Below are 26,069 nucleotides of genomic sequence, written 5' to 3' on the forward strand. Positions count from 1 at the left end.
TATTATTACAGGTTCGTCACTGGATTTATATTATGCATTCACGTACACTGGATGCAACCTCTTCTGCAGTGCATCCCGAGTGGGCGTGGTCACTGCTCTGTGATGGGCGTCGTTTTATCTGGTCTAATGGAGAACCGCAGCTGAAGAGGCGGGGTTAAGGAACACTGTTACCTGTAGTGGGCGGGCTGTGGGTGGTGTTGACAGTTTTGGAGTGCGTTCATTTGAGCATTGGTCGGTGGGCGGGCACGTTGAGAGCAGAGTGTCGTGACGTCAGATCCGGTTGGGCAGGCTCCTGGGCTGCGGATTCCACCTCTCGCCAGTCCGGAGCTGGAGGTTGTGACGAGAGGAGCTGTGATCATGGCTGCATTCCCCGCGCTCTGCGCTGTCCTGGCCGCGGTCATTGTCCCCAGTTTGGCCGGATACATCGAGGTACGGTGTCCCTGTCACCCTGACGAGGGGAGGGGGAGACTCTCCAGGGATATGAGCAGAGCCCGGACCGCCCCCTCCCCGCGGTGCTGGTGATACGTTGTCGCCGTGGATGTGCCCCCTCCCCGCGCTGGTCTGATATGTTGTAGCCGCGGCTCCTGTGCGGTTATGTAATGCGGTGTACTGCGCTGTGTGTGCGGGGACTGTGCAGTGGGGAGCCGTAGCGGCTGAGGAGGATGTTCTCCGGGGTGCCGTGCAGGTGGAGGGGCGCTCTGTAGAGCAGATGCTGGGAGTGTTAGTGCTGAAGACACCGTGGAAGGTGACTGATCAGTTATATGGAGATGTGTAGGGCCGCAGGAGCTCTCCAGCATTACTGCTAGATATGAGCAGGTGCTCTCCAGCATGCCCGTAGTTCTGTATGTAAGGGTCAGGTGCTCTCCAGCATGGATGGTAGTATCTTTGTGCTCTTCAGCATTTCAGGTAGTACCTTGGTGCTCTCCAGCATTTTAGGTAGCATCTTGGTGCTGGAGGGCCTGGCGCTCTTCAGCATTTTAGGTAGCATGTCGGTGCCGGAGGGCCTGGCGCTCTTCAGCATTTCAGGTAGCATCTTGGTGCCGGAGGGCCCGGCGCTCTCCAGCATTTCAGGTAGCATCTTGGTGCCGGAGGGCCCGGCGCTCTCCAGCATTTCAGGTAGCATCTTGGTGCCGGAGGGCCTGGCGCTTTTCAGCATTTTAGGTAGCATCTTGGTGCCGGGGGGCCTGGCGCTCTATAGCATTTTAGGTAGCATCTTGGTGCCGGAGGGCCTGGCGCTCTCCAGCATTTTAGGTAGCATCTTGGTGCCGGAGGGCCCGGCGCTCTTCAGCATTTTAGGTAGCATCTTGGTGCCGGAGGGCCCGGCGCTCTTCAGCATTTTAGGTAGCATCTTGGTGCCGGAGGGCCCGGCGCTCTTCAGCATTTTAGGTAGCATCTTGGTGCCGGAGGGCCCGGCGCTCTCCAGCATTTCAGGTAGCATCTTGGTGCCGGAGGGCCCGGCGCTCTCCAGCATTTCAGGTAGCATCTTGGTGCCGGAGGGCCCGGCGCTCTCCAGCATTTCAGGTAGCATGTCGGTGCCGGAGGGCCCGGCGCTCCCTAGCATTTCAGATAGCATGTCGGTGCCGGAGGGCCTGGTGCTCTCCAGCATTTCAGGTAGCATCTTGGTGCCGGAGGGCCTGGCACTCTTCAGCATCTTAGGTAGCATCTTGGTGCCGGAGGGCCTGGCGCTCTTCAGCATTTTAGGTAGCATCTTGGTGCCGGAGGGCCCGGCGCTCTCCAGCATTTCAGGTAGCATCTTGGTGCCGGAGGGCCCGGCGCTCTCCAGCATTTCAGGTAGCATCTTGCTGCCGGAGGGCCCGGCGCTCTCCAGCATTTCAGGTAGCATCTTGCTGCCGGAGGGCCCGGCGCTCTCCAGCATTTCAGGTAGCATCTTGGTGCCGGAGGGCCCGGCGCTCTCCAGCATTTCAGGTAGCATCTTGGTGCCGGAGGGCCCGGCGCTCTCCAGCATTTCAGGTAGCATGTCGGTGCCGGAGGGCCCGGCGCTCTCCAGCATTTCAGGTAGCATCTTGGTGCCAAAGGGCCCGGCGCTCTCCAGCATTTCAGGTAGCATCCCGGTGCCAAAGGGCCCGACGCTCTCCAGCATTTCAGGTAGCATCCCGGTGCCGGAGGGCCCGGCGCTCTCCAGCATTTTAGGTAGCATGTCGGTGCTGGAGGGCCTGGCGCTCTCCAGCATTTTAGGTAGCATGTCGGTGCTGGAGGGCCCGGCGCTCTCCGGCATTTCAGGTAGCATGTCGGTGCCGGAGGGCCCGGCGCTCTCCAGCATTTCAGGTAGCATCTTGGTGTCGGAGGGCCTGGTGCTCTCCAGCATTTCAGGTAGCATCTTGGTGCTCTCCAGCATTTCAGGTAGCATCTTGGTGCCGAAGGGCCTGGCACTCTCCAGCATTTCAAGTAGCATCCCGGTGTCAAAGGGCCCGGCGCTCTCCAGCATTTCAGGTAGCATCCCGGTGCCAAAGGGCCCGACGCTCTCCAGCATTTCAGGTAGCATCCCGGTGCCGGAGGGGCCGGCGCTCTCCAGCATTTTAGGTAGCATGTCGGTGCTGGAGGGCCTGGCGCCCTCCAGCATTTCAGGTAGCATCTTGGTGCCGGAGAGCCTGGTGCTCTCCAGCATTTCAGGTAGCATCTTGGTGCCAAAGGGCCCGGCGCTCTCCAGCATTTCAAGTAGCATCCCGGTGCCAAAGGGCCCGGCGCTCTCCAGCATTTCAGGTAGCATGTCGGTGCCAAAGGGCCCGGCGCTCTCCAGCATTTCAGGTAGCATGTCAGTGCCGGAGGGCCCGGCGCTCTCCAGCATTTCAGGTAGCATGTCAGTGCCGGAGGGCCCGGCGTTCTCCAGCATTTCAGGTAGCATCCCGGTGCCAAAGGGCCCGGCGCTCTCCAGCATTTCAGGTAGCATGTCGGTGCCGGAGGGCCCAGCGCTCTCCAGCATTTCAGGTAGCATCTTGGTGCCGGAGGGCCTGGTGCTCTCCAGCATCTCAGGTAGCATCTTTGTGCCGGAGGGCCTGACGCTCTCCAGCATTTCAGGTAGCATCTTGGTGCCGAAGGGCCGATCAGTTTTTCAGCATTCCAGGTAGCATATGGGTGCCGAAGGGCCTGGTGCTCTCCAGCATTTCAGGTAGCATCTTGGTGCTCTCCAGCATTTCAGGTAGCATGTCGGTGCCAAAGGGCCCGGCACTCTCCAGCATTTCAGGTAGCTTCTTGGTGCCGGAGGGCCCGGCGCTCTCCAGCATTTCAGGTAGCATCTTGGTGCTCTCCAGCATTTCAGGTAGTGTTTTGGTGTGCAGGCAGCCCCATAGAAGTATGTGGGAGGGGGTTCAAGAGGATGCACGAAAAATAACCTAAAACCATGGGTAAAAAAAAACACATTTGGACCTCATTAGGTTAAATAGCCTTTTAAATCATCGTGCAGGAAGGGAGGGGGTATCGCTCGCACATATGAACATGCCCTGCGTGCGCACAAAATACAGTAAAATGCACAGTTACCAGCGCAAAAATGCCTCATACATAGCACAGATGCATCGCACTGAGGCGCACACAATTGTGCATATGTCCGTGTGAAGCCGCTCTTACAGGTAGTATCTTGGCATGTAGGTGGCAGGTGCTCTCTAGCATGACAGATAATGTCTTGGCCTGTAGGGGAAAGGTGATCTTCTGCATGGCAGGTAGTATCTTTGTATGTATGGGGCTGGTGCTCCCCAGCATTTATAGATAATGCCTTGGGGCGTAAGGGCCAGGTGCTCTATAGCATTTACAGGCAGTAACTTGGAGTGTTGGGGACCAATGCTCTCCATTGCAACAGGTGATGTACTGTTGTGTAGGGTGCAGGTGCTCTCCACCAGGACAGGTAGATATTTCGGCATGTACATTAACATTACATGAAATAAACCGGTGACTGTGTAGCACTACAGGTATTAGGACTGGTGTGTAAACTGCAGGTTCTCCTCAGTAACGCAGGTAGTATGCTAGTTTATATGGTACAGTTGCTCTCTAGCATCCCAGATCTTGTGCAGGTGTGCTCCAGCATTGCAGCTAGTACAATAGTAACGTGTGGCTCCAGCCGCCTTCTACACTGGTTCTGGACACCTTCCTTGTGGCTGCTGTAACTCTATCAGCCAGCATTAATGAGGCCAGAAGGGGTTAATCTGGCAGCTCCCCACCCTCCTGTGTCAGGATATCCTTAGGATACTGCTCTGCTCCACCCGCCTGCTTGGGAGGGGGATATATCCTGGGGCCTGTGTGGGATTATATGTGAGCAGCCTGGGTGTGGGGTGGTAGATGTGACAATGCAGGTGTGCCCCTGTATGGGGGGGTTGGATGCCCCCTGGGTATGACCATTGTGTTGAGGCTGTGCCAGGTATAGTGACTTTCATCCTCCTGCCGCTCCTTACTCATTTATCTCATATAGACGATCTATGCAACCACAAGTCTCAGCGAGTGGGCACTGGCTGCTGGATGGTCCCGATGCTTTATGGGTTGTTTGTTAACCCCTTGTATAACATCTTTCCTCCTCCTTGCCGGTCTCTGATTCTACTTTTGCAGGCAGAATGTCGCCCCCCCCCCCCCCCCGATCCTATTGAAATCTGTTTTAATAATTGATATTCTCGCACGGAAATTCGCCCAAGGTCGTCTGTCTGCAGTGAGCGACACATCAGAGGCAGCACCGCATGCTGTCATGTTCCCCAGCGCCGGGCCTGGCAGGTTGTCCCTCTGATGTGTGTGGTCTGGCTCTGTGTTTCCTCCACCTGCTCTGCCCTGGCCGGGGGTTTGCTTCGGGGTTGGGGAGGTCCTGGCAGCACTCTTCACTGTTTGTTTTTCCTCTGCCTTTTGAAGCAGTGACCTCTGCATACTTGGCATGGCACCAGCCGGCTCTCTGCTAACATTTGGCATGAAGGACCCGGGTACCTGGGTATACTTTGGATATAGGGCTGAGGTTGCAGATCTGCGACTGTTTGGCTTATGTGCATTGCCGGAATTCATGCTCGAGTTGGTGGATGTTCCAGGTGTGAGAAGTAATCAGCCACGGGATACCGGCTACACCTGGATAGGCTCTTGTTATTGATAGTGTCCAGGACTGTATGCCATCAGTACAGCTCTTATCACCCAGTTTTCTTATAGGCTCAAAGCCGGCAGCTCCTGCCAATCAGCGGAAAGTGAACTGTGCCTTTTAGAACTTAAGACAGCATGGTGTATATAGGGGCTGGCCTGCAAGCATGCTGACATGTCGTAATGTGTTCATGGTGAGATGTCTTCTGGGCAGGAATCCATCACTTCTGGAGAACGCTTGAGTTTTAAGACCCGATCCTCAGAGAAGAGTGCAGTCCTAGTTATGCCTGATCCTGGTAAAGTGGGTGGGATTTATTTGGCAGTGGGTGGGATTTATTTTCTTACACTATGAATGGCAGATCCGTATATACAAGATCCATCCCATACCTGGTATATAGGAATCTGGGACAACTAGAAGCAGAGCAGTGTGGGATCTTTGATGTGTATCTCTAGTCAGATTCCTCGCACTGGTTGAAGCTCATAAATAAAATAAATCTTGTTATTTGCACAGCGTCAACTTATTCCGCAGCGCTTTCAGGAAAAGTCACCCAGAATGTCCCTTGGGTTGACTCTAGTCTGTCATGACTCATAGAGAAACTTTCTCATCGTTTGGATGCCCTAGAGAGGAGATGAGGGCCATCATGTTGTCCCCAAGCACAGGAGTGTCAGTCTGGGGATCGTATTAACTTTTCTGGTGATATCTGTGCTGCCATCTTGTCTCAGAGGTTACTGATCTATTTAAAGGGAACCTGTCACCTGAAAAATCCTCCGCCATAGTGTAATAGAGTATGACACAGGCAGGCACACAAAAAAAGCCATTAAGCACTACCAAAAAAATTCTTGTTTGCTTATCCAGTATGCAAGTGTGCCATCTTGAGTCAGAGGTGGCGCCATCATCCCTCCGAGTCTCCAGTGGGGAACCTTGCCTCCCCACCGACTCGCTGCCTCCCCCTCTGTAATGACATCGGGCTGGTACCCCTTTGGCCCCATCTTTTGGGGCATGTGCTAGTGAAGAGTCAACCTCTACATTTCAAATGTACAGGGAAGACGTCACCAGTGCTGCCATCAATACAGAGGTGGAGGCGGTGAGCTGAAGAAGAGGATAGGTGTCTGCTGTGACATGCTGACTCGAAGGGATGTTGGCGCTGCCGCTTTGAATTGAGATGGCGCATTTGCATACTTGGCGAACAAACAACAAGGTTAGTTAATTTCTGGTAGTGATGGTTGCCTTTTTTTGTGTTCAGTCACGTGTGGCCTGCTTGTGTCATGCTCCATTACACTATGGCGGCAGGTTCCCTTTAAGGTCTGTCAAAGATGGAAGATCGCCGCTGTCTTGTGTTGGAGGATGATTTGGTCCAGGAATAAATTATGGCCTGACCGCAGCATAGATGGTTTTTGGTGTTTCGATTCCTTGTGGTCACGATGGCAGATTAGGGAACTATGTCTGCTTGTTGTTGGTGCCTACTAGGATTATAGGGAACGGTGCGGACATGCACTGCAGTACTCAGGTGACCGGATCCTTTACATTCTGGGGATTTTTCCCTCAAGTAGATGCTGATCTCATTATACAAAGTCTTCCCAGAGGACCTTGTGACTGTTGTCACTTCTGGTCTTTGCAGGTGATTTGTGTGTTAATGTGCTCCATTTCCTATTGCATTGATGGGGGTTAGGAGGTGTATTGATGGGATCAGTGGGTTGGTGACCCCCCCCTGAATGTCCTCATTTACACTCAAAAGGTGGCCTCCATTGTCTTGGGATTAATGATTGCAGACTTGACATTATGTGTCTGCTGGTGGTGGGGGACATTCAAGATGGTGATTTCTTGGAAACTCCCCAGGGAAATATTCATCCTGGATTTGAAGTAAGAGCCCATTTAGACACAACGATTATCGCTCAAAAGCCTTCTTTTGAGTGATAACCGTTGCGTCTAAACGTGCGGCCATCGTGCACTGTTCGTGCATCACTCACTTCTAGTTTTCTAGAAATGAGCGATGACTCTTATCAGCCACGCAGGCTGATATATCAGCCGGCAGCAGTGATAAGATTCTCTCAGCTGGTATCCTGCTGGCAGTTCTCAGCGGGACACCAGCTGAAAGTGCAGAGAAGAAAGGAGCTGTATACAGAAGACAACGCTCCAGCTGTCTTCTGTATACCAGCTGAACATTCCGAGAATACGGCAGCTGTATACACAAGACAGCACTCCCGCTGTCTTCTGTATACAGCGGGAGCCTTCATTTATACACTAATAAGCTCTCAAGTAGCTAATTAGCTACTTAAGAGCTTATGCAAAGTGAACGCTCAAAACTGTCACTCAAACTGTCGTGGGCCTTAAGTTTTACTGATGTGTAGTTTTTGAGGAAGTTCAGTAACCTCCATAATGGCCATGATGCAAACTTTTTTACACATGTTGGATGCTTTCCATGCATGGAATAAATGGAGAACTCCCAACAGTGACAACTCGCCCCCATATATTATGTAGTCATCGTTTCAGTGGGGCACCCACAGTCAGAAGTGTGTAGGTCGTGATCATTACGTGATTGAGTCGCAGCTCTCTGGTTACACAATTTTGTGGTGGTAACTTCTGTTACTGAAAATCTTACGTCTGTTACTGAGAAGTTGCATGGGGGGGAAAACCTTGTGTCGCATGGCAGACAGACCGACCATGGTTATTTTTGGGGTAGGTTCCTCTATTCATTAGATGCTTCTAAACTGAATCATCTGTCCTGACCTAATCCTGCCTGATACTGCTGAAGGTTTGTCACAAAGTATCAGTGCGGGTTCGTTTAAACCTACCGATTTCTTGTTTGACCGAGCGAGTTATGTCCGTTCGCTCAGGCAGCCTGCTTATACAGGCAGAGACATTGTTGACTTGTTCATATGAGACATGTATAAGTGAATGAGAACGAATGAACGGTCGGTATTTAAACCGTACGATTAGTGAATGAGCCAACAATAATTTTTATGCTTGAATGAAAAGTGAACAATTTATCATTCAATTGTTGGCTGTGTTCAGAATGAAAGATCATTGCTCATTTTTATTCGTTCGAACGATCGTTCCGTGTAAAAGGACCTTTAGGCTCCAGTCATATCGCCATTATGTATCCGTTTTTTTTAATGGATCTGTTCTAAAATTTAAGCAAACTGATGAGGAATGGATGTATTAACAGAAACAGTAAGGCCTCATGTCCCCTAGCTAAATGGAATTCCGGATTCCGCAGCGGATTTTGCCCATAGGGAATCATTGGCTTTCTCTATTTAGCTCAGAGGATTGTCCAGATGATGCATTGTAACAAACCCTCAGCTGTGGGAAGTACAGTTTTTAGCCCATTTACTTACAACAACAGATTTTTAAAGTAGGCAGGAATTGAAATATTTGTTAGAAAATTACGAAATGTTTCACTTTTACGCTGATTCAGTTGTTTCCATGGAGTTGGGTAGTGAAGCGGTGTGCGGTCAGAGTCCGGTGTCGGGGCTATTACCTGCAGGAATGTGATCTTCGCCCTTCCTGTTGTCGGCGGTCTCTGACCTGGCTGCAGTGATTGTTATGGCGCTGCAGTTTTGTGGCCCATGAAGGTGCAGTTTGTAGTAGGAGATGTCATGGCAGGTGGCGTCTGCCATGACTGCCAAGATTAACCTTCCCAATAGCAGTGACAGAGTAGCTGGGTGACAACAGCATGGGCTCCTTACACCCTAGTATGCAGCACATACTAGAATGAGGCGCTGTAGCGTTTGGGACAGCTGGTTGACCATCCTAATGGGAAGTTAACCAGCATGTTACTGGTCTGCGGTGGCTGCACTGACTGGCATGGAGGTACACGGTTACACGTTGATATCTTGTATTTCTACGCCTCTTGCTTGTATCATCTGTCTAGTTATCCGTTCTCTGCTCTGTTTGTCACAGAATGAACCGGCTCAGCATTTCTTTTCATAGGAGGGAGGTGAAACGCGCTGTGGGCTAAAGCTGGACCCTGCAAACACGGCTCATTGTATCCGGGGCCCGCGTTGTCTCCTCGCCCTGCGGGTCACCGCTGACTGTTTACATCCCGCACCTACGACTCTTCAGCCATTACTATATCAGTGTGTGGGGGGGGATCGGCTGGTCCTGCAGTTTAAGGTGACACCCAGTGCCCCCCAATAGATCACTTGGTCATAATACACCATGGAGTGATGATTCCAGACCCTTTGTTGCTGAGCGATTATCAGTGGATTGTGTGAAACCGAACAATAGTTAAGTGTAAACGTGCCAGCCACTGAAAAATGGCCAATTTTGTTTTTTTATCGTTCGCCGTTTATGCAGGTGTAAAAATCAAACAGTCAGTCTGTGTAAACAGGCAGCTCATCTATGAGCGACTGCCTGTTCACTGTGAATGGAGGCAGGCGGACGGAAGCCATCTCCGGCTTGTTCCGCTTAAATTCAGTGAGCGATAATCGTTGAGGTGACTGTTAGGTGCTTAAGCGTGCAACGATTGTCCTGTGTCACTGCGTCTTCCCACAATTCCCTGCAGAAGTGTTCATGAACCAGTAGGCACAGGATGAATACAATACCAGAGCTACAGATCAAGCTGACATAGCAAACCAGACCAATAGGAAAGGTTGTTGAATTGCTGTACTGTGAAAAAGTATTTGCCCCCTTCTAAATCTGCATGTTTGTTTAATATTCGACAAATCAATGTTAGACAATCAACGCATTTGTGCCTTTTTCAAGTGAGAGTGCACAAATATATCAACAGTTTGTAACATTTTAATAGATTTGTTGTAAATAACATCAATGTTGTCTTCAGCAAAACAGTATTCAAAAATACCGCAGGTGAAAAATACATCCCAAAATTATTTCATTTTGTCTGTTTTCACACGGGCTTGTTTGGTTTGGTAAGGACACATGGTGCCACTAGTCTGTGGTAGCCTGAGTGCCGGCTGGTATGTACGAGGCTATGGCAGCTGCTTGTCTCCTCATCTGAGACAGGGAAGTGAAACTTGCTGATGGGAGTATAGTTCAGGCTGGTTATTAAAGGGGTTGTCCCGCGGCAGCAAGTGGGTCTATACACTTCTGTATGGCCATATTAATGCACTTTGTAATGTACATTGTGCATTAATTATGAGCCATACAGAAGTTATCAAAAGTTTTATACTTACCTGCTCCGTTGCTGGCGTCCTCGTCTCCATGGTGCCGACTAATTTTCGGCCTTCGATGGCCAAATTAGCCGCGCTTGCGCAGTCCGGGTCTTCTGCTCTCTTCAATGCAGCCGCTCGTGCAGAATGCCGACTCCGTGTAGCTCCGCCCCGTCACGTGCCGATTCCAGCCAATCAGGAGGCTGGAATCGGCAATGGACCGCACAGAAGAGCTGCGGTCCACGGAGGGAGCAGACCCCGGCGGCCATCTTCAGCAGGTGAGTATGAAGACGCCGGACCGCCGGGATTCAGGTAAGCACTCTCCGGTTTGTTTTTTTAACCCCTGCATCGGGGTTGTCTCGCGCCGAACGGGGGGGGGGGGGGGGGGGGTTAAAAAAAAAAAAAAAAAACCGTTTCGGCGCGGGACAACCCCTTTAAGGCCCTTTTAGACGGAACGGTTATCATTCAAGAAATTATTCAAACGAGGGAAAGGGAATGATAATCATTCAGACTGAATGCGAGCCAACGGAATGCGAGAAATTGTTCATTTCTTGTTTGTCATTCATTTTCTGCAGCATAAAAATCATCGATGGCTCGTTCACTAATCATTCAGTCTAAGTACCGATCATTCAGTCGTTCTCAGCACTTATACAGCGAATGACTGAACGATTTCTGGTTTGAACGAGCCAACGATATATCTGCCTGTATAAACAGGCTTGCGGAGCGAACTCCAACAACATTTGCTCGTTCAAATGATAATCGTTTGGTATAAGCGGAATTGAGGATTGCCACAATAAGCTTGTTCGCTCGGACCAACGAGAATCGCTTAATTCTCGTTCAATGTAAAAGGGGCATTACCCTCTAAGTCAATGTCGGTGTGCAGAAAAATTGCATTGCTCATTTGCATAGCTTTTTCCCAGGGAGCATTGCACGGCTTATATGACTCCCTACACCCCTGTGGAGCTCTCCAATATTACCCCTCCTAGAGTGGCAGTTGACCCTCAGATTTTTGCGAAGGCCGAGATGCAGTTTTCTGACCTCAGATCCCGTGAAAGTTGTTTCTTAGTTATCTGTTCTTGAGAAAGCTGGGTGACCATCAATATGGTTGTCATTACAGCCACCTGCCTGTCGATCACCTCCGCACCCCGGGCGCCGATCGCTTACATGTCCTGTGCCAGATTCTGACTTAGAGGCAGTGCATTGATGGTCACATTGCTACAATAACCTCCCCACCCTATTGAGCCTCTTTCACTGTATGAGTTGTGGGAAATGTTTGCTAGCACTGAATGGCTAGTAGATGTCCTTCGTGTGGTTTCTCAAGGGCCATTTACATGGGACGATCTGTCTAAACGCTTTGCATGATCGCTAACAACCCTGGCAGTGACTTTGGCGCTCGTGTGAACGTTTAGCTGACAGTCGTCCCATCTAAACCCAGCGTTAGGAGTAGCATATAGCGTAGCACGGTAATAATGGATTCCCAGCTACGACCAGCACGTGTATAAAGCCTAGAGACTACCATGAACGATGAAGCCCCATCCCACATTCTCCTTTTACCTGTGGCTCTGTGGGCGATGGGCACCTCTCAGCAGTAGCCCAATCAGCTATTAGTAATGCCCCCCCTCTGCCAGGTTTCTTTGTGACATAATTGTAGAGTTGGGCGCATTCGGTATTTTATGCATCACACTTTTCCGCTGTGCAGAATGTGTGGAGAGCTAATAAGCATGAAATTACAGAGTGATTACAGCTTCCGACTCCTGATCTTCCTCTAATGGGACTGTTAAAAGCAACACCTTCTATTTTATATCCTCAACTGGTGCCGCAGCGATGGTGAAAAATAACGTGCGGTTCCATGTCACAGTAACGGGGGGGATTGTTCTGGTAAGTTGTGAAAGAGGAACAAACAGCCCTAGTGCAGATGTGAATCAGCCCTTCCTGAGCTGCTTGCTTCGTGAATAGGATCTCAGCACTACTCTATGGAGAGGAATGCTACATAACCAGAACGAATGTCGCGGGGGCTTTGGAAATCTAAGGGTTCATTTACAGCAAAGATTTTTCGTTTGAATGAGTGAACGATGCTTAGGCAGGCAGACACATCGTTGGCGCGTTCAAACGAGAAGTCATTCAGTCGTGCACATTGACTGTATAAGTGACTGAGAGGGACTGAACGACCAAACAACTAGTGAATGCGTCAACTATGGTTTTTATGCCTGCGAATGATTTATCATTTGATCGTTGACTGTGTTTACACTGAACTATTATCGTACATTTTTGCTCATGTGAACAAGAATCGTTCCGTAAAAAAGGACCTTTACTGACACCTTTATGGTTGTCGCACTGCAAGCGGTGAGGTTGGTGCATTGATAGCTGCTGCCTCAATCACTGGAGTGCAATCAAGAGCTGGTTTATGAGAGTGCAGGAAAACAAGGATGTGTCTGTTCCCAGAGCTTCCGCCGCCGTCTGACCCTGCACAACCACTGAAGGGCTCTTCCTGCCTCTGCTGCCTTATTCTCCACTTCTGGGTCCTGTCCCTGTTGCCCTCCAGCAGCACCAATAACCACCTTAAAATGAATATTTGCCATAAATATTAATTCTGGAGTTGCTCTGAGAATGCTGTGTGACCATTATGGGCACTTGTATAGGAGCACTCCTCCTACAAGTCTCATGTCTGCTGTCTGGTCCTGCTCTGTACAAGTCTGCAGTCCTGGAGTCCTGCTGGTCCCCTGGTGTGGGGGGTTGGGGGTTAATAGTCTGCATCACTGTTGATTGCCCACTTATATCACAGCTCATTGCTCTTTCAAAGGACTGTCTCCATTTTCCCAGAAACTGAGTCCCACCCGTACCCATTCACATCAGATCAATAGGTTAAAGGTCCCCGATGGAGCCATAAAGCCTGTCATACGCATTGTCCAATAAGTAGCACAGAGCCACAGAGGTCATAGGTCAGTCTTTTTATGGCAAGAGACCTGCATCTGTTACACTGAGTCAAGGGGTCTATCATTAGGAGTGATGGAATTATCCTCCACAGTGCCACCTATTGGAATGGTAGTTATGCAGCGTTTAAACTCAGATTATTGTTAAGTCTAAACGCAGCCAACGACTGAACGTCAATGGCGCAGTTTTCATTCTTCGTTCAATTTCAGCCAGCATAAAAATCAGCACCGGCCCGTGCAATTTAAACACTGATCATTCATAGGAATGTGAAAGGCCGAACGATTAGTGAATGAGAACTACACGGATCTCCATGAGAATCATGCGTTCTAAGGACACTGCCCGACTGCAAATGAGCTGATGATGTCATACCTCGGGCAAACGAGAATCGTTTGATTCTTGTTCATTGTAAAAGGGGCATTACCCGCTAGGTCAATGTCTGTGTACAGAATAATTCCATCACTCATTTGCATGGCTTTTTCCCAGCCAGCATTGCACAGGCTATGTGACTCCGTACACCCTTGTGGAGCTCTCCACAAGGCTAAACATTCCTCCTCCTAGATGAGCTCAAAAATCTGAGGCTCAACTGCTGAAGGGTCAAGATGACGTTTTCTAACCGCAGATCCTGTGAAAGTTGTTTCCTAGTTATCTGTTCTTGAGAAAGCTGGGTGACAACTAATATGGCTGCCATTACAGCCTGGCAACCTTCAGTGTAGTGCTATATCCTCTGCTCCAGTACCACCAAGGGCAAAATCCAGCTCAGCCAAGAAGTACCTTTGTATTACAAAAAATATCAAAAATAATTGGCCATTAGAGCATTGACCACAATACATCAAAAATGTTTTTCTGATGCTTTTCTGGTGCGAACACCACCTTTGGGCACTAGGCTACGACTAAGGGTGCTGTTTACATCAGAAATGCGTCAGTTTTCCTGGCACGTTGACATATTGGTGTGTTGTCGTCAATGCCTTAATGTTCTATACTTTTGTAATAAAAGGTACCTTTTAAATGTCTAGTGACTATTAAAAGTCTACTATTGGCTGAGCTGGATATTTTCCTTGGTGCTACTTATATACTGTAATCTCCTAGCTCCTGCTGTGTCCTGTGCCGCTACTATGTGTCTCCCCTCTGATGTCACATTTACAGGCTGCCCCGACGGTTTACGGGACCCTACAAGCACTGCAGTTCATAATGACTCGGCAATCGATTGCTGAGCTCTGTTGTTGGCTGCAATGCCTGTGATGTCCCGAAAACGGGAGGGACTGCAGGTCTTAGTAAAGCGGCGGAGGACCGAGCACCGATGTAGGGTGGGAGCTGGGAGAGCTGAGTATATGCCTGTTACTTGCTTCATGGGAAAGGCTTTTCACTAACAACCTACAACTTGATAAACCCCTTTAAGGATCTTGAGCAAGTCTGACAAGGGACAGTTTATTATGATGACGGGGTGAGAGCATCTCCAAAATGAACAGGTCTTGGTATTTCTGGTCTGCAGGGTTTAGTAGCTTCCTAAAATGGCCCAAGGAAGGGTGGTGAACTGTTGACTGGGTCATGGGAACTCCGTGTCCATTGATGCATGTGGGGAGTTACAACTAGCCTGTCTGGTCCAATTCCACAGAAGAGCTAATGTAGCCCGAATGCTGAAAAGGTTAATGCTGACTATGATGTATCACAAGGGTAGCACAGCTTGCTGCATATGTGGCAGTGCCCATTCTGACACCTGCCCACTGCTGCAAGTGCCTACAGTGGGCACATGAGCATGACAACCGAACCATGGAGCAATGGACGAGGGTGGCCTGGTCTGGTGAATCACCTTTTCCTTCTACATAATATATCAGTAACTTGGTGCAGGTGTGTTACATAACTGGGAAAGAGATGGCACCAGGTTGCATTATGGGAAGAGGACAAGCGGAGGCAGTGTGATGCTCTGGGAAATGTTTTGCTGGGAAACTGGCATTCATGTGGAAGTTACTTTGATATGCACTACCTACCTAAGCCTTGTTGCAGACAAGTACATGGCAGCGGTATTCCCTAATGGCAGTGGTCTCTTTCAGCCGGATACAGCACATTGCAAAAACCTGTTCAGGAATGGTTTGGGGAACATACAGCGTTCAGGGTGATGGCTTGGCTTCCAAATTCTGCAGATCTCCATCCAGATCAAGTATCGGTGGGAGGTGTTGGGAAAAAAAGTCCTATCCATGAAGGACTTAAAGCGACCCCCTGGTCTTGGCCAATAAAGATGGTTGAACTGTTTTGTTTTTTTTGTTTTGCTTTTTTTTTAGACTACCTGATGCACACTGTACATTATAAAAAATAAGCTTATAGGGACTCTCTCACCTAATGTTCCGGATAGTGTGTCCTCCCAAACATATCATCTGATCAAATGCCACCGACTCCAGTAGAGGAAACCAAGTAATCTTGTAGATATGATACCTTTTAATGGCTAACAAAAATCCATAATGTTACAGCAAGCCTTCCAACCTACTTAAGTTTCTTTTTCAGGTTTATGGACACAGTGTGTATCAGGTAGTCAGAGAAGCTGTGCCGCCATCTTTGTTTGTCCAGAACTGGAAGGTCGCTTTAAAGGATCTGCTGCTAAATTCTTGGAGCCAGATACCACTGGACACTTTGAGAGGTTTTGTGAAGTCCATACCTCGGTGGGTCAGCATAAGGCAGCTAGACAATATTGTGCAGGTGGTCACAATGTTGTGGCTGATTGGCGTACTTTTGTATACGCTTAGAGCTCTACCCCAGATTTGGCGCACCAGGTTGTCTAGTCTCCTCTTTGTCCCGCTGATGACTTTTGCCTCTCTTATAAGCCACTTGAAGCTGACACGTCCTCATGACTAAAGGGCTCTTTTGCACAAGATGATCTATTGAGCGCATATGCCAAACAGACCACCCCAGCTCTTGTGCTTTTACGCTGGAGCGATCATCGCTAATGAATGGAGGCGGCACGCATTGGGGATTGTTCCAGCCCCCCCTACCTCCATTCATAAGTGAATGACTGCCTGTTTACACAAAACGATCCGACATCCAGTTTTCTGCATGCATAAACTGAACGCCGAACAAAAAGCAAACAAGTTCTCGTTCGTCGTTCAGCCAGGACAGTGAACGAATCGTTCCGATTCCTGCTGGATGGAGGAATCTGAATGATTTATCGGTCCGTGTAAAAGGGCCCTATCTCTGGGTGCCAACGCGCAGTTTGGGCTGGGCGTGGTGATGAAGGTTTCCATATGGATCAGTTGCATACCTCAGCTAATATCAGAGGCTCTAGTTATACACGGTGCTGTCGTCTCTGTACACGTGCGACTGGCCCTTTTTAAGATGTGCCAGTATTGAAAATGATAGGCACAAATGTAACTTGAGCTGTTTTCACAATTTTGCTGCATTGTCTGCATTGTGCTGACAGAACCTGCTTTTGGGGAGTGTTAAAGGGCCTCTTTGTTACTGCAATTTTTGGGAATTTGTACTTGCTACTATAAACTACAACTCCCAATCTGCAGCACAACAGAACATGTTCTGCCTTGCAGGGCGGTGGTATAAGTAAAGGTAATTAAGGAATATCCATCATGTCGGTCACGTGATAATACAGCTCGGGACGTGACTTGCAGCTTGTGTCTTGCTATATAAGAAGACGTGTGCTCCGCTGTGTTGCATTGAAGGAGATGTGGTGGTTGGACAAGCAGATCTTAGATGCAGCGTGTGAGATTGTAGCTCAGTGTTAGATCCTCCGTAATCCCTCACTGAGTGACCTACATTCCGGCCCTGACGCTCTCCGCTCGTGATCTCTCCTTCCTCATTTAGATATTCAGCCGGGATTGAGCTGATACATTTCCAAGTGTTTGGGTTTCCAACCTGTGTCGTCCTGGATATAGACCTAGCTGCCATGTTTGTAGCGTTCTTCATAGCGGGGAGACCTGACTACTCAACAGCCATGCAAGAACGTTGGCATCCTGGAAAACTCATCTGCATTTGTAGCAAAGTCTCAACACTCGTGGATGGAGGGGCCTGCGCAGTCCCATGTAAATAAAGCTTCATCAGTGTAGAATGAGAAGTTGTATAACTTCTTTTTTTTAAATAGAAGTTGTTCAATTTCTTCCCCATTTCCAAAATCGATGATTTCTTAGTAAATGGGGACACAATTGTTACAACCACAGATTGAAAAACTGCACAGATAACACTTATTAAAACTGCTGGTTTGTTACAGTGTAGGCTTTAGGTCGGGCTTACACGAACAGGTCGGTTTCTGCATTGGAAGACCTGTGATCCAGTAATTTTGAATGGTCACGGATGTGATATTTTTTTCCATGCGGATGTACGTGTATGCATATTGTCCGTGTGGAAGAAAGAGCTCTCTCTCCCCTTCAGCCTGCATTCCGGCTTTTCTATCTATTTTCCTATCAAGCTGCAAGCGTTTCTGCTGCTCGTACACAATACTAATTGCATATGGACAGTAGAACGCTCGCATCTATAGATATCTATTAATGCCATCCGCGCGGAATACGCCCTAAAATAGAGCATACTGCTATTTTTCTTCCACTTACGGAATACGCAATTCGTACCTGTGATTGTGAAAGGAAAATTAGAAAATACATGCCTTTCAATGCCCGTGTTGTACCGCCATCTTCCTTGTGTACAGCGATCGCAGATTGCGCATTTAACACTTTCCAATCCAATTTGTATCCTGGTTTTCCTAGGGGGCTCACTCTTTTTCTGCCGTTATACAATGGTGCTAACTGCTGAGTACTGCATGAGGTGACACGTTGGATAGGCTCTGACAGCAGAGAGGCTGGCAATGTACAGTAAGAGAACCCGACGGATGTCTTCCAACATCGAAGCTGTACAGCCTTAAATCATAATGTCTTCAGAGGTCAGACAGTGGATTGGAAAGGGTTAACCCTTTCCAATCCAATTTCTATCCTGGTTTTCCTAGGGGGCTTACTCTTTTTCTGCAGTTATACAACAGCGCTATATGCTGGCTAAAGCCAGTACTGCATGACATGACACGTTGGATAGGCTCCAACAGCAGAGGCGCTGGCAATATACAGTAAGAGAACCCCGACGGACGTCTTCCAACATTGAAACTGTAAAGGCCTTAAATCCTAATGTCTTCAGAGGTCAGACAGTGGATTGGAAGGGGTTAAAATCTGTTCATCTGAGACTTCCCTTATTCACATCTGCATCAGAGGCTCATTACAGAGCCTCCGGCGGCGCAGATCCAGCATGAAGTGCCGGACGAAAAAGTTATGCGTGCAGAACTCCTTCATTCAGTAAAAATGCTAGATGGGAACGGAACGGACCCAGTTATAGCCAATGAGGTCCATTCGGCACAGTTTGGTTATGAGATCTGTTCATCCAGGGGATTCAGTATTCCTACCCCCATAATGGAGCAGGAAAACGGGAATCCCTAATGCAGATGTGAATTTGGCCTTATCAGTCTAGATAATCCTGGGAGAGCTGAACACTTCAAAAGCACAAATGTCTCTCCTGTTCTGTTACAGTGTATCGGTCTGGAGTTCAGACTAATATCCTCCTATGGGGTAGACTGCGTATATTGTAACCATCTCTGAGAATTCCAGGGTCGGCATGTTCCATACACTGATGACAAGCAGAGATCTTGTATTTTCACAGATAAGCTTCATTATACAATGATGATCTTTATTTCCATAAGTGGTTTCTTACTTTACATTCCCCGTGGAAGAGTTGGCGAGGTAGATTGCGCCTCCATTCGCTGCTGCTCTGGGCCTCCAGGCCTCCGCACTGATCAACCATTATCACGGCTGTATTTGCATTGCTCACATAACTGGTTTCCATGGTGATAGAAATTCTAGGACGAGGGAATTTGAGCCAAATACTTCAACCTGTTCTTGTGTTTGCGCAGTTTAGAATTAATCATTGACGGTGTTCTCGCTGCCACACTAATGTTGCTGCCAGGATGCCTAATTACCCAGATGTTCAGAGCAGAAACTGTGCCATTCTCTCTGGATGTGCAGCAGAGTCCTGGGGTTCATTGCAGCAGTCTCCCCCAAGACTAATCCGAGAACTAGTCCTTCTTCTGCTCCATCGTAGGCTCTTCACGTTGTTCAAGGACTTGAAGCACCAGTAACCCTACAGTTGCTTGCTTCTATCTGTGCAGGTAGATGTCTCTGGAGGTCCTCGGCACCGAAGATACCTGGAGGTTGATTTAACTTTTCCACTCATCCCATTGAAGAAAAATTAGCTACTCTGCCTCTTCCCAGGCTGAAAGGGGAACGATAGATCGTATTTACAGTCAGTCTCTCCCCAAAATGAAACAGCTGATAAAAATAACTTTTAAGGCAATTTTTTGGTCTGATTCTGGGAAACCTGACTGATGGCCAAAGGGGCTTCTGCTAATGAATCCTGCGGGGGTTAACCTCCTGTTTGCAGCGGCTATACTTATAAGATGCGTAACAACGAATACACCCATCAGATGCCATTATGGAGCCTATAAAAACAAGTTAGTCCATTTAAAGTCTATCTCTGATTGTAATCAATTCTCCATAAATCAGTAGCAAAGGTGAAGATGATTAAAAATATCTCTATCTCCCAGCATTTACTAATAAAATTATTACTTTGGGCTCTACACTGAGAGATCGAGTTACGCTTGGTACCCATAGAAGGTTACGGAGATAGAGGAGCAAGATCTCTTCTATGTGTATAGGAAGTTCTATTTGTCACACACCTTCAGAGGAAGAAGCAGCGTGGAGGACATTATACAGCAGTGCAGATGTGAATCTAGAGTCATCGGCAGCATCTCTCCTTTTTTCTGTAGCTTCCTCCTCTTTTCCTAGATTTCGATGGGCAGCATGTAACCTGATCACTCAGTGAGCTGAAAATCCTGTCTTCCCTGGAGATGTTTTTTTTTTCCAGTAGATAGGGAATGAACAGTACAGAGGAATGGAGAATCTTTTGTACTACTAGTTTTATAGAAAGTTGTTTAGAATTAGAGTTGCTCTTTAAGCAGCAATGTGTAGGGGGGTGTATTGCTAAAAATAATTGCTGACTGTACTCGCTCACCTAAGGGTCCTTTTACATCAGATGACCTGTCAAGCGCAGATGCCTGACAGACCGTTCCAGCGATAATCATTCCTGTGCTTTTACAGAGGAACGGCCATTGCTTAGTGAATGGGGACAGAACAAGCCGGGGATCGTTTCTGCCTGCATCCATTCATGGTAAATAGGCAGTCATCATAGATGAATGACTGCTTGTGTACACGGACCGACCATCATTCCGTTTTTATGAATGCATAAACCAAACAATAAGAGAACGAATTATTGTTCGTCATTCAGTCAGTGAATGCATTTAGACTAAATAACAGTCGTTCAAATTCTCGCGGAAAGCAGGAATCTCAGCGATTTATCTTCCCGTGTAAAAGGGCCCTAAATCTGTGCTGTAAACTTCTTGCAGTGTGGAGTGACTTTCTCTTTATGACTCTTCTAAAGTATAAGGATGTTAATGCCTCGTGCCTTAATATAGCAGGGGCCGCTCACATTAGCTCTGTGAAGTCTATCCTCCTGTGCCATCCTCTTGGGGTTTGGGAGTGTTAATACGGTTTGCCCGTTTCGCTTTCTCTTTATTCTATAGAATCGCCCCGGAGCTCGGCGCGTGAGATGTGTAAGGATGATGGTTTCTCTGCGGTTGAATAATGCAGATTATGAGATTTAAAGCTCCCGCCGTGCACGACCAAGTTTTATTGAGGACTAATTACTGAACTAATGAAGTTTTCCACAGACTGAGCTGCACTTCATTAAAAATGCTGCTTCAAGCTGAAAGTCCCCAGATACAGCTGTGAGCTGCTCCAGGGGCCGGGACACATGCAGCAGCGGCATGCGCTGTGACTGGTGGGGATCCGATACATAGGGCGTCTCACACATATTATTATGATGGATGTGGGTTGGATAATGGATGACGTGGTTATGTTTGTTGCCATGGTTCGCACTGCCATGGTTATTTTGCACAAGTTACTAATACATATAATATGAATAAATAACAGTTAAGGCCCTTTTACATGGGCTGAATATACGGCTGGTTGGACATAAAGCTCATATAAAGTGTCTATACGCTTATACATGTGTATAGTGGGTATGTACACTCCTCAACAATGAAATTGCAACACCAAGAAGGAAGTCGTGAAAATCCCAGGATAGACATGGTAATGATATGAAAAAATGGAAACAACATTCAAAACCTCTTGATTTATTCAGTATCAAGTATGAGCGCTACACATAGAAATACACGCGATCAGTGAGGTTATTAATGGTGTCTGAGGTATGTTCTGCCACGCTGAATGCCCTTGGGCATGCAGATCATCACGATGCTCTGCTGGCAGCTACCTTTGCAATTACTGACCAATGTCTCCCATTGACCACATGTGGGGCGTGAAGTCAAGATACACTGCAGGCCATGGTAGCACCTTTTAGGCCATGCAGGCTGCACAAGCACCATACGGCTTGCTCTTGTGTTAAAAACCATCTGGGACACTTTGGGGAAGTGGGTATACCACTGGTTCCATGACTAAAACGGCATAACGCAGAGCTGTTAGTGTATCTTGAATAAAGACTAGATGGTCTGGCTACTGTACATTATGCCATCACTCACCATAATCTCGGACATTGGAACGGTGGGATGTTCCTTACTGAAGGCCCCCTTAATGGTGTTGCCCGCGTGGTCTCCAGACCAATCTCAGGCTATCATTGTGTCTGGGACAAAAGTGGTGGTCATTGCTGAAGAGAACAGATGTCCATTTCAGCCTCCATTGCCATCTTGTTCTGCACCGCGGTAACCTTTGAGTCCGCAAGGTCTTTGGAACGCCTGTCGTCGTACATCTGGTTCGTAGCCCAGTGTCGGTCGTGTGGCACCTTGTGATGGTTTGTTTATACACTGTTCATCACCCTAAGCTTGGGAGGTCACATCCAATTTAATTCGCAGTAGAGAATGGATCACTATGCGCCATTCTTCTAACCTGGTGATCTGTCCGTTCAGAGGTTCGGCTCTGTGCTTCTCTTGCTTGTATTCTAGTGTGTTGTTCTCCCAACCACTAGGATACACAACATTGAACAGAGCTGATATCTCGGCCTACATGTGTAGCGATCTACCGGAGCAATAAACCAAGATCTGAGTTAAAGGATTCTGTCCCTCGGTTTGGAACAAGTGGTGATAATTGACATGTCAAACATGAGGCATCACACAATCATACTTTATCTGAATTTTTAAGGTCTCATGTGGCTGAAAAATATTTGCTTTTGATCTGGCTTGGATTCCATTGAAGCCCCTCCCACATGTCAAAGATTGGAACTAGGTGCTTGAAAATTTGATCATTTGTATATCTTAGTAACACCTCCTACTTCTTCGATTTGCATAACCTTTAGGGCTTGTCCTTTTGGGTGTTGAGGTGTGTGTTTTATACAGTGATCAACCATATTATAGAAGCCACCTGCCTAATATTGTTCTAGGTCCCTCTTGCCCTGCAACTAGAGGTATGGATTCCAAAACACCCCTGAAGGTGTTTCTATGGTATGGTTTTGGTGCATCTTGTCTCCACCGGAAGAGAGGGTGGAGACATGGGTTGCCGGGTTGAGTTATAGGGGAGGGGGCAGGTCACACCCCTAACAGTGTATTGACTGCTCCCCGCACACAGCATGTAACGTCCTGCCTGTCCTGGGTGTCCCAGCTGCTCCCCGCACACAGTCATAACCCTAAGGCTGGGTTCCCACAGGGCAGAATCCTGCCGGAAATTTCGCGGTTTGGCAGCAGCGAAAAACTGCAAGATTTCCGCCGGGAAAGTGCTGCTTAAAAACCCGCAGCACTCAGCCGCGGGTTTTGGAGCGCCTTCGTCACACGCTTTTCCGCTGCGGCCAGTGCTCCCACAGAGGACAGCGCGTCCGCAATGGAAAACAAGAAATAATTGACATGCTGCGGCTAGGGAATCCATGCCGCAGCGCTGGCTTTGACTCGGCGGATTGCCCATGTGGACGAGATTTTTGACAAGTCTTGTCCACATGGCTGGCCAAACCCCAGATTAGCGTCCGCAGGCGGAATTGCCGCAGCAAAATTCCGGATGGAATTTCCGTGGCAAACCCTAACTCTGACCCACTGTCATAACCCAAACCCTAACCTTTTCTGCCCCACCCCTCTGCCACACATAACTTGTGAGGTGCCGCATGTCTTACCCCGTAACGACCGTCCCCCCTCCCTCCTGACTCTGTCACCTGCTCTTTAGAGTGTAAGGTACAATAAGCAACCAAAGGGTCCATGACTGGGACAAAGAATTAGTGTTTGTATGCGATGCTGTGAGGTTAATTTAAAAAAAAAAAAGCTACATGTGCTATTTTTTGGCGTTCCCGTGAAACGCATCACCCATTGTTTTCAATGGGATAATCAAACGCCGCGCATGCTGTGTAGTGTGTTGTTTCCCATTAAAATCAATGGAAAGCACTTGCCGATCATCTGACGTACGTGAAACAAGTGCGGGAGGATCGCAGTTTCAAAGATAAAACGCGTTGACAAGCGTGACATCGCGCTCGATCGTGTAAATGGAGCCTTATGCCTTTACATGGGGGGAGGGGCAGATTCCCTTTAAGTCCTGTAAGTTTCAAGGTGGAATCTCCATGGATCGGACTTCTTTTTCCGGTACACCCCACAGATAATAGATTGGATGGAAATCTGGGGAGTTTGGAGGCCAAATCACCTTGAACGTTGTCATGATCATCAAACCATTCCTGAATTATTTTTGCAGTGCAGTAGGTCACATTCACTCGCCGCAAGACGTCACTGACTGTACAACCTTCAGGCTTGTACAATGATCGATCACTGAGCTCTGTTAGTGGCTGCAGCCCATGTGACGTCCTTTAAATCAGGCGGGACTGCAGCGGTCATTGGAGACCGGAGCGGGGGGGGGGGGCTGAGCACCGTGACCGTTGAGAGGTATATTGCACGGGGAAGGGGTTTGCCAGACATGGCACAACTCGGACAACCTCTTTAAGACTTTCCTGATAAGTTTTGTTCTTAATGGCTTCCACCATTTTTGTATCCTGTCTTTGATAAAACAGAACAAGTCCAGTGTCTTTCTGTAATCCAAAACCATACATATTATATAGCAAAACGTCCGAAACAAAATGAGGAACCCGTTCCCATACTTTATTTTAGTGTAAATATACTAATTAAAAAACAATTACTATAAATGTTAACATTTTTATTGAAAATAAAGATAGTGAAAAAGATAGTAGAAAAATCGCCCTATATGTCACAGGAAAAAAATGCAGCAAAAATAATTTTTGAAGCCGAAGGAAAAAAAAATAGGGTAAAATCCCTAAAAAGTGTCTGATCCTTAGGGCTCATGTCCACGGGCAAAATAAGAATTAAAATCCGCAGCGGATTTTAGCTCTTCTCCTGCCCGCGGATCCGCACCCCATAGGGATGCATTGACCACCCGCGGGTAGATAAATACCCGCGGATCGTCAATAAAAGGGATTTTTAAAAAAAATGGAGCATGAAAAAATCTGGACCATGCTCCATTTTCATGCGGGTCTCCCGCGGGGACGGCTCCCGCGGGCTTCTATTGAAGCCTATGGAAGCCGTCCGGATCCGCGGGAGACCTAAGATAGGAATTTACTCACACGCTCCGTTTCTTCTCTTTGCGGCGGCGCCATCGTCTCTCCGTCGCGGCTGGATCTTTTTTCTTCGGGACGGCGCATGCGCGGGGCACGTCACCGACGTCATCATGCACATCCGCCGAGCCGAAGAAAGAAGATCCGGCCGCGACGCAGAGAAGATGACGCCGCGGCGAAGAGAAGAAACGGAGCGGATGGGAGGTGAGTTTATTCTCATTTATTCCTATTTTCAGCGCTCATGTCCGCGGGGCAGGAGGGACCCACTGCAGATTCTCCATGGAGAATCCGGAGCGGGCCTGATTTTCCCCGTGGACATGAGGCCTAAAGGTACAAAACAGCCTGGTCCTTAAGGGGTTAATATATCTGACCCCCTTTACGGGACCTATTGCCACAAGACGATCCATTATTCCCTTTACCGGTTAGTGGTTTGGATGTTGTGGCTGCTCTGCATGTTTAGTGTTCTTACTTTGTGTATGTAGTGTGGTATGTATGTATGATATATCTATCTCATGTAGTTTATATGCTATCGTGTGTACTATAGATGTGTGTTGTGTGTCCACTGTTTTGTTGTATGGGAGGTTTATGGCATACCTGTGTACACAGTTGGGATGTCTGAATGTATTGCCTTTGTTGTCTTTGTTTCCCTGTACACGATGCCACAGTATTGATTCAGGTGCGGTTCTTGGTTCCCCGGCTCCTCCTCACACACCTGGCGCCGTCTGTACATGTCAGTCTATGTAAACCGTGTTTTCTGCTGCAGCTTGTGGCTACACGTCACGTCATACATGTAGTCAGCCGCTGTGATCGGTTTCCATGGATTAGTCTTGGTCACCAAGGTGCAGAGCTGATCACAAACTGTGGTGAATTCTCTCGTCCCTGTTTATGTCTTCTGTCCATTTACTGATATCCGTTCTTGTCTCCTCTGTACTTCTTTGTCGCTCTACGGGTGATTCGTGATGCCAGCTGCTCTGAGGCGTGAGGTTACGTTATGCCTCTGTACAGCGATTATATACAGGGTGCTCTTATTATTTGGTGCTAGTATTCTGGCTGACACATTATAGCATTTGTTGTAGTTTTGAGTCCGATTTGGGACTGTTCACACGAGGATTTAAGCATCTGCGAATCGCATACATTTTTTTACAAAACAAGTATAAACTCATAGCTTCATGTACCCATAGGCTAGAATGGGTGAAAACTATTTAAAAATGCATATTTTGATACTTTTGACTACATTTAAAATCACATGTTTCGTAAGGGTGTCTTCACACTTGTGATTGCGATATCGCTGCATATTTTTTTACCGCGAATGTTATTGCACAAAATTGGCAAGTTTGTGCTTCGTGTTT

The 26,069-nt window shown here is 48.0% G+C and overlaps 1 protein-coding gene across 7 annotated transcripts in view; it reads left to right on the forward strand.

The window, feature by feature from the left end:
- The first annotated feature begins 275 nt into the window (after nucleotides 1-275).
- Nucleotides 276-26,069, forward strand: part of APLP2 (amyloid beta precursor like protein 2) — a 62,648-nt gene continuing 36,854 nt past the window's right edge. For all 7 annotated transcript variants that reach the window (XM_066607936.1, XM_066607938.1, XM_066607937.1 and 4 more), the window contains exon 1: nucleotides 276-429. In XM_066607936.1, coding sequence (XP_066464033.1) covers nucleotides 358-429 — 72 coding nt within the window. In that variant the 5' untranslated portion in view covers nucleotides 276-357. The remainder of the gene's footprint in view (nucleotides 430-26,069) is intronic.

Source organism: Eleutherodactylus coqui, chromosome 6, assembly GCF_035609145.1.
Source record: "Eleutherodactylus coqui strain aEleCoq1 chromosome 6, aEleCoq1.hap1, whole genome shotgun sequence".
NCBI lineage: Eukaryota > Metazoa > Chordata > Amphibia > Anura > Eleutherodactylidae > Eleutherodactylus > Eleutherodactylus coqui.